General features: G+C 41.0%; 1 protein-coding gene across 1 annotated transcript; it reads left to right on the forward strand.

The window, feature by feature from the left end:
* The first annotated feature begins 5600 nt into the window (after positions 1-5600).
* On the forward strand, positions 5601-8470 carry LOC311491714 (uncharacterized protein). The gene is made up of 5 exons (XM_084549726.1): positions 5601-5610; positions 5856-5934; positions 6110-6268; positions 6515-6610; positions 7667-8470. Exons 2-5 carry the CDS (start codon positions 5860-5862, stop codon positions 7964-7966), a joined length of 630 nt encoding a protein of 209 aa, XP_084405852.1. The 5' UTR covers positions 5601-5610; positions 5856-5859; the 3' UTR covers positions 7967-8470.
* The last annotated feature ends 1382 nt before the right edge of the window (positions 8471-9852 follow it).

Below are 9852 nucleotides of genomic sequence, written 5' to 3' on the forward strand. Positions count from 1 at the left end.
TAATCTGCCATCAATACAGTCCTAATGTCTGTCCCCAAGATGTTTCAACCCCATTCACACCTTTAGACTGGAGCCTCTGGCTGATAATGGGTCATTAGACCATTCATAGGTAAAGAGTAGCTGCTCAGGTCTAGGTTCAGCAACATTATGTGTCCAAAGAATGAGGTCAGCTGACTACCTGAATAAACTGAATGACCAGGTTATTCCATCAATGGAGGATTTTTTCTTCCCTGATGTTCACGGGCATATTCCAAGATGACTCTTTTGAGGAGCTTCCATGGCGTCCACTTTTGAACTTCCAGCGCTGCTTCTCCACCTAGAAGATGGTATAAATGTACCTTTGGCTGTCAAAATAAATCAATAAAAGCAATCTTATGTTGACTTGGAATACGTCTTGTGTAAAAGATTTGTTTTGTCTACTAAACTGTTAAATGAACACAGTGGAAATCTGTGAAATTATTAATAAACTGTATCATTTTCAGGTTTTAAAGAAAATGTGTTGAAGGTTGAACAGAGTTAAAGCAGACTTATGTTACATTTTATATGTCTGCCCCCTAAACAAATTGACATCTTTAATCATCTTGCCCCTGACACGTAATTTAAAAATGATAAATATGACTTCATTTCGTACCAACGGCTGCTGCTTTGGCGCTAATAGAGAGTAAAGATTTTATTCGTTTATTTAGTTTGAGGAGACATTACTCTCAGAAGACAACAGGATGCGATGTGTTGTTTGTTTTCTCAGGACCATTAGATGGCAGCTATTTCGGTCGGTTTCTGTGGGCGGGAGTGCTCGGAGTGTGAAATGAGAAGAGGGAAACCACATTATTGACTCATTAACCAAGTCTGTGGTGTGGAGGCTGTGGATCAGTCTTTTATTTTCCATCACTGGTGTCCTACCACATGGTGCTGTTATTAAACCAGCAGGGGCATCCAGTGTCAAATTCACAGCGATCCGGATGAAACGCTGAAAGGATGATGTAGTGCAGTGGACATGACCACAACATTGTCCACCTGTGACCCTTCACAATAAGTTACAAATATACGTATTTTACGTTTACATTTCTGCATAAGAATGACTCAAAGCTTCAACGGATTTTCACACAAGTTCTAACAGTAGACAAAGAGAACCCAATCAAACAAAAGAAACGGAAATATGCTTTTGTGTTTGTTTATTCAAGATGTTGGACCTCCTTCAGCTTTGATTACAGCACACATTTACTGTGGCATTGTTTTGTAAGCTTCTGCAATGTCACCAGATTTATTTCCATCCAGTGTTTCATTCATTTTTCACCAAGATCTTGTATTGATGATGGGAGAGTCTGACCACTGCACAAAGCCTTCTCCAGCACATCCCAAAGATTCTCAATGGGGTTAAGGTCTGGACTCTGTGGTGGCCAATCCATGTGTGAAAATGATGTCTCATGCTCCCTGAACCACTCTTTCACAATCTGAGCCCCATGAATCCTGGCATTGTCATCTTGGAATATGATCCATTGATGGAATAACCTGGTCATTCAGTATATTCAGGTAGTCAGCTGACCTCATTCTTTGGGCACATAATGTTGCTGAACCTAGACCTGAGCAACTGCAGCAACCCCAGATCATAGCACTGCCCCCACAGGCTTGTACAGTAGACACTAGGCATGATTGGTGCATCACTTCATCTGCCTCTCTTCTTACCCTGATGGTTCCCCACTATCCTTCCAGTTTTTAATAATGCCTTGGACAGTTCTTAACCCAGTTTTAGTAGTTTCTACAATCTCCTTAGATGTTTTCTCTGCTTGATGCATGCCAATGATTTGACCCTTCTCAAACAGACTAACATCTTCTCCACGACCACAGGATGTGTCTTTAGACATGGTTGTTTAAGAAATGAGAAGCTACTCATTACATCAGTTGGGGTTAAATGACTTGTTGCCAGCTGAAAGATAATCACCCATGCAGTAATTATCCAATAGGAGGTTCCTACCTATTTGCTTAGTGAAATCCAGGTGGCGACTTTTTCTTTGGCCAGGCAGTGTTTCTGTTTCATTTGTTTAACTTATTGTCTACTGTCAGGACTTGTGTGAAAATCCACTAAAGTTTTGAGTAATTTTTATGTAGAAATGTCAAATTCTGAGAGATGCAACAATTTTTAAGTGGCTCTGTCCTGTACCCAGATATTCCAGATCAGCTTCTTTCAGCTCTTTATTCAAGCTACTTAATACTGAGTGAAAATATTAGTTGCATCATTCTATTTTGGGATGTAAATAAATCAGGTGCACAGTACAAGTCAAGTATCCTCCTGCAAAGAGTAAGACACACACTGAAACTTAAACTTGAACAAACAGAACCCAAGGATTGTTTGTTTCTTTGTCGTCGGTATCAGCTGCAAAATTGTGAGGCCAAAATGAACAGACCAGAGTTTTACGCATCAGGGACACTTGGCAGATATGTGAAATAAATAAAGTATCTGTGTGTCCATGAGAAGGCCCGAGTTACAGTTCAGAAACATCCAGCAGGAACTGACATTTTCTCTTACACCAAGAGAAAAAAAATCTAAATAAGTTAGCTCTTATTTAATGCAATACAAATGAAGCGTACTGCTACCTGTTAAAGCAACGTTAGGGATACCTCCACCACTGCTTAAGTTATATTTTCTTCTGGCGTCCAATTTCGGGTGATCCTAATTGGCGCCACTGTCCTCAAACGGCCCCTTTCCAAATCATCCGAGCATGCTGACAGCTGTGGGGTTGCAGCAGATCAGAAAGTCTGAGCCGGCACCACGGAACAACGAGAGTTTCCCTTGTACCGAGTGACCTGGCGGATGTGGTTCGATGGTGTGGGAGGTGAGCGAAGGGATCAGTGAGTAGCATTGCTGTTTTCAGAGCTTCAGCGCCGAATCTTCTTGATGTGTCTAGACAGCCATGGGTGGAGTGACAGTGAGAGCAGCCCTGTGCTGCTTGATGTCCTCAGTGCTCCTGATTTTGACAGCAGCCTCCCCGTCCACCACCACCACCACCACCCCTCCCCCGCGCTCGTCTCAGATGAAAAATCAAAGCCTGCTATCTGCAGTTAGCGCGGCTAACGTGAATCAGTTTAATGTTTAACACTGTCAGCTCTGTGAAGGACTAGATCTCAAACTTTAATCACTGCCATTAAATTACAATTAGTTTGACTTAAACCACAAAACTGAAGCTTTTTCTGATTTTTCTGAGGATTTCTTCTCGGCAATGAAAAAAACCTTGCAGGCTTTTATAAATTCCATTTTCCTTTATTTCTTTTAATTTATTTCCTGTTCCAGTTTCCCAGTGTCTCTTCATGGTGCACTACAATATTGTTGCTTCAGGTTATTACTGCTCTGTGATGCGGGCCAGAGACACTGGTTGGAGAAAGGAGAGGTCAATAATTCATCAAGTGAGACACAAAGGTGGCAACACAAAAATACATATTATTTGGTACGGCAAAGGAGGTTTCAAGAAGAAAATGTCACTGATGGGACGTTTAATTGCATTTTTTTTCTGTGGCTCCTGTTGGTCTTCAAAGCAGAGTTTAGTTCAGCGTGGTACCCGTCCACTTCTCGCTACAACTCCCTGAATTTCCGTAGGTGTGAGTGTGAATGGTTGTCTGTCTCTCTGTGTTAACCCTGTGATAGACTGGAGACCTGTCCAGTGTGTACCCCACCTCTCGCCCCAATGACAGCTGGGATAGGCTCCAAGCCCCACTCACGACCCTCCAGAGGACAAGCGGCTACAGAAAATGAATGACTGACTGAATCAAGATGGAAAACAACTATGTAGCTCAGGCCGTCTTTAAAAAGCCTCTCATATTCCCACAGTTAGTTAGCGACACATATGGCTATTGCTTTTTCAGAAAGCCAAAAAAGAAACAGCTGCGAGTGTGTGATGGCGCTTAAAGAACCACAGAGCTAAAAATCTGCTGACTGTGATCCATGTCAGCTGGATGTAAGACTGCAGATGGTGTCAACACAACGAACTGGGAGTTGTGACACTCAGAGGAGCATCTCCCAGAGCCCTGGTATTAAGTGTCCCCATGGCAACGCTTGGCAACCACCGCCCCACACACACACACACGGATTCAAAGTTTTACGTGCAGACAAAACTATACACGTGCGCACACATACTGTAAAGCAGGAAGTTCATGTTCTTCGTGTAAACACTACGACCTCCGCTGAGACTAATGCACGTGGTGCTTACACATGGGCCCTACGACTGCTGAGCTGCTTATCGCTCTTCACACCTACGTGCAGCCACAAATCACTGCAGGTGACAATCGACCAACCGCGGTTCCTGCCTCACACACTTGGCTTTGACCTGCAGCTACTTTTATTACAATTTTATTACAACAAGGAACACACAAATCACATCAAAGCCGCACAGAGCTCAAAACTCAAGCTCCATCTTCTTTCTGCAGAGCTTTCTAACATCGAAGAAAGATGTTCCCCTCATGTGAAACCCCTCATGACAGGGGAGCAAAATCCCCTGATGGAGGCCATAAGACATTCAGTTGATAGCACTGGACAAAACAAGTCAGGATCCAGCTGAGGTGGCTAGATTAGCTGAACCTCCATAATGGTGACAGTCCTGTTCTTTTGTTTGCTGTAGTGAGGCGTTTATTGGTCCTCTGGTCCAGAATGGATCTGTGACACCTGTGACACCAGTGTGAATTGGAATGAAATATTTTAGAAATGTTCTAAACGTTACCTGTATCCTAAGATACTTTTTTCTTTTCTTTTTGTTGGTGGCACAGAGAACAACTTGGAAAGTAACGTATTCCAACCATAGACTGTATATAAATATGGACAATGTGTCTCCACTTCCTTGCATTGGGCAAACTGACGCTATTTTCCCGGGGATACAGTCAGCGCCAACTTGCGACTTTGGAGTTAGAGTCTGATCACTACGGTCCATGGAGTCTCTTCCAAAAAACTGACACTTGAACATTCATAAACATTATATTACCTACCTAAAATGACAGAAACCATCCTTGAAAACAATATTTGACGTGTACTTTAGTGTTTTAGTTTCGACCCAAGTCCCGACCACTAACATGCAGGGGGCGGAGCTTATGACATATACTGCAACCAGCCACCAGGGGGAGCTCTACTTGCCTTGGCTTCACTTTTGAGGAGCTGTTCTTCATCCATATTTCTACAGTTTATGATTCCAACTGAGACTAACTTTTGTGCCTGAAGTAAATATTTAAAAAGGCTGTATTTTAACAAAAACTGTGATATTTGACGCTTAAACCTAAACAACAGCACTGTAAAAACGACAACTCAAAATTGTTCACCTTACTAAGATTTTTGCATTCACTGACAATAAAATTGCTAATTGGAACTTGAACTGTCTTTTGTAAGCCACTTGAACTCACTTTCAGAAGTTTCTGATAAAAAGTTCATTTGACAAATTGAGTTGACTTCATTCTGAAGTTGTAGTTGACACCCAATTAGAGTGAGGTCAACTTATCTGCGCATGCTCATTTGAAATTTGTCATGGCAACTGGCTGCAACGGGGTTTTCAATGATTCTCCCAGGAGCTCTCTTCAAAGTTTGAAAGTGTGCGTCCGCCATTTCGATACGCTGCCAGCCGCAACTTTCCCGGACGGGTAAGAAATAAAAACTTTCCTTCTTACGGGTAAGCTAGTCATATGAATATCTAAATGCATTTTGTATTTGTATTAGATTTCATTGCGGGAAACAAAATCGATAAATCATTACCAGGCGAGGCGTTTATGGCAATACAAATGCCCCCACAAGCTAGCTTTTGGTTTTAGCTAATCGGTTAGAAGCTAGCTTATTTTGAGGAGCTAAGCTCAATATAATTATTGTCACAACCTACATTCTCCCTTAGGAGAATGGAGATTGTGGAGATGGAGCCCATGGTCTCAGAGGTTCTGGAGAGGTGGCCCAGTTTATTTCTTGAAGAACAGGTAAGGCATCTTTTTTTTACTTGAACCTGGTGTATTTGTTTACATTTGTGATATGGCTTTTCATAATAGTGTATGAAGGTTAATTTGTATCATGGCTGAGAGTTTGCAGTCTTAATTCTAATAATGAAATCACACGATCAGCTTGTTGTATTTGTATTGCATTTGTTTAAATCAGATTTGTCAAGAGTTCACTCGTGTGACCACCAAGGACCTGATGGGAACATTTAAAGCTGCCCTTGAGATGTTCACCCCTCGTCTGCTGAAATTGTATCGTGCCAGGAAGGGCGCCTTTAGTCAAGAGATGGAAACCCTTTTGGAAAAGCTTGACAATCAGGTTGTTATATTGTCTTTTCTTCAGTCTGGCCACTAATATTTATACCATTAATCAAGAAGGAACTACCAAGCTAGCACTCTGCACTTTTACTAACAGAGTACAAACTAACAGAGCCTGCAATTATTTTATCTGCCTACATGCACAGTTGTAGAGATGATAATACAAATTGAACAAGTGCACATGTGCAAGTATGTTTCACAGAGCTAAACAAAAATATTTCTTTGTCTTTATATTCTTCCAAAACAGACATCTGACATCACAAGTCATCGCAGACAGGCAGCTGTGGAAGGCCTTCCCATATTTCTGCGGGACAATACTGAGAAGCTTTTCTCTAGATGCCTGGTGAGTGCAGCTTGGAAGACGTTCAGCTTTTATTAATGTGTTGTATAGCAAAGAGGCCATACACAAATACACTATATTGCCAAAAGTATTGGTTCACTTGCCTTGATCCCCATATGAACTTCAATTACATCCTATTCTTAATCCATAGGGTTTAATATAACGTTGGTCCACCCTTTGCAGCTATAACGGCTTCAATTCTTATGGGAAGGCTCACCACAAGGTTTAGATGTGTGTTTATGGGCATTTTTGACCATTCTTCCAGAAGCGTATTTGTGAGGTCACACACTGATGTTGGACGAGGAGACTGGCTCTCAGTCTGCGCTCTAATTCATCTCAAAGGTGTTCTGTTGGTTTGAGGTCAGGACTCTGTGCAGGCCAGTCAAGTTCATCCACATCAAACTCTGTCATCCATGTCTTTATGGACCTTGCTTTTTGCACTGGTGCACAGTCATGTTGGAACAGGAAGGGGCCATCACCGAGCTGGGCTTGGCCTCTTAGTTCCAGTGAAAGGAACTCTGAATGCTTCAGCATTAACCAAGAGATTTTGGACAATTCCATGCTCCCAACTTTGTTGAATAGTTTGGGGATGGCCACTTCCTGTTCCAACATGACTGTGTACCAGTGCACCAATCAATGTCCACACAGACGTGGATGACAGAGTTTGGTGTGGATGAACTTCACTGGCCTGCACAGAGTCCTGACCTCAACCCATAGAACACCTTTGGGATAAATTCAAGTGAAGACAGAGAGCCAGTCTCCTCGTCCAACATCGGTGTGTGACTTCACAAATGCGCTTCTGAAAGAATGGTCAAAAATGCCCATAAACACACTCCTAAACCTTGTGGAAAACCTTCCCAGATGAGTTGAAGCTGTTATAGCTGCAAAGGGTGGACCAATGTCATATTAAGCCCTATGGATTAAAAATAGGATGTGACTGAAGTTCATGTGGGGGCCAAGGCAGATGACCCAATACTTTTGGCAGCATAGTGTAGACATCACTCTTTATCGACTAGTTTTCTACAGGACATTATTTCAGTGGTGTTTTTGTTTTGTCAGGCAACTGATGCAGATGACGAACAGATGAAGGGCATCAAGATGGGGGTCCTCACAGTGCTTGATGATGATGACATGGTCATTAATATTGCCCTCGTGTTGGAGGAAACCATCGTCCTGAAAGACATCCCAGACACCCCAACTGCACTTGCGTATCTTTTTGGTCTGCTTTATGCCCTCAACATGGAGTTCCCAAAAGACCTCAGGTACACCTTTGAAACTGTCCAGCACATCTTCATGGAAATGTCCACCAATTGCTCACAGCGTGTCCGAAGCTTCAAGACCAAACTGTTAAACCAGTGATTAATTTTCCTGTTTCCTGTTCTTTTGTCATGTCTGTTCATTTATTATGTTTGGATATTTTTACATGGACCACCTTATAGTTTTTATGTTATTACTTTATTTTGACCAAAAACAAATCTTTTATTTGTAGCTGTGACATAATTGTCACAAAACTATTGATTGTTTCTTAGTAGAGGCAAGCTGTGTTTCAGCATTGCTGTTATAGTCTGCATCTTTGCTGGTGTGTGGCAAGTGTCCATGGGGAAGAATTATTTTATCATGTCTGTTTATTTATTATGTTTGGATAATTTGTAAGTCTTAACATAGGCCACCTTATATTTTGTTTAAGTTGTTTTGATTTCCCCAACTTATTGACATGTACCTTATTTGGTCTGGACACAAGTGCTTTATTTGATTTAAAAAAATATGGTATGTGTAGCTGTTAAATTACTGTCAAGAGAGACAGTATTGATTGTTCGGTAGAAGTTTCACCACTACTGTTATAGCCTGCTTTTTGCTGCATTTTTGCCTCATTTCAAATAAACATGTAAAATGATCTGGTTCACTGTCAGTGGATGATTTAATGTGGGGGGTAATTTAAACTCAAAATAATAAGTTATTACAGGGGATGGTAATCTGAACTCAAAATAGTAAGTTATTACAGACTTGAAAGTTCCAGTAACTTGAATTTAAAAAACTTAGTTGGCAGAACTTGAAAAACGTAGCTGACACAACTTAATAATTGTAGTTCTTCAAAACGTAAAAAAATAAGTTAATGCCTTCAACTCAAAAATTCTGTGCAGTCAGTTGCCTTGAAAATTTGAGTTGAACTAACTTTTTCATTTTTACAGTGAGTGACTCAATGAACAGGAAAGAGGAAGGAGGAATATAGATGTGGAGTACCCAGGCTCATAGATGAAAGTCGGACTGAAAGACATGGTCTGATACTGTGAGATAAATTAAAGCGTTATTTCATAGGATTATCTTATAATAAAAAAAAAAAAAACACATTTACACTTTAAGTTAAATTTCAGTTAAAAATCATAGTGAAGCTATAAACTTGTTTTTTTACCTGTCACAAACTCTCACACATGAAACTGGGCTAAGCAAACGTTTTTAGCCAAAAAAAAATATATATAATAGGGCTACATCCAGCCTTTAAGGCAACACACTCTGTGGAAAACTGCAATTACAATCTCCGTTTAAAAAGAATATCTGAACGAGCAATTTTCTAGTCATCAAATATAAAACAACCCTCGCCTACAGCACATTCAGGCCAGTGCAGCATCGTTTCTCTCCAGAGCAGCAGAAAACAATCAGCGGTGTTTTCTTCCATTATCTTATTAAAGACATATGGAAACATTTAGATAGGAAAATACACCGTCTCACATACACATACTTATTATTCCTTAAGCAGGATGTTAAGACTTTAGTGCTATTTGCATTTCTAATTCAGTTTTGTTTAACTGATAACATGCCATTGCTCTTTATATACTGTAAAGTCTTGATCTTAATATGTTTTTTTTAACTATTATGAGTTGTAGCTCTCTATTTAACGCGCCCAGGAAGACCACGCTTTGATTTATTACGAGCCACAAATAGATGAAATCACTTCCCTCCCTGTCCTCATTTTGATTTGTCACGGACATGTGACATGTGCCCGGCGGAATAAAATCCAACTAGTCAGATTATTTCTGGCTCGGCCGTAATGAAACCTCCTCGGTGAACGATGGTTTCTGAACGGGGGCCATTTCTCATTCCTGTAGTTCTGGGATTTCGCTCTTTAACCTCCGTCACTGTTCTGTGTTAGGAAGTAACCTCTAGTCCGTGATTGCCTCCGGAGGCCGATAACAGAGGAAACACAATCACACACATACACGTAGCGTGGTGGCCTCCTTGCATCCTGA

This window comes from Chelon labrosus (assembly GCF_963514085.1).
Source record: "Chelon labrosus genome assembly, chromosome: 8".
NCBI classification, from domain to species: domain Eukaryota; kingdom Metazoa; phylum Chordata; class Actinopteri; order Mugiliformes; family Mugilidae; genus Chelon; species Chelon labrosus.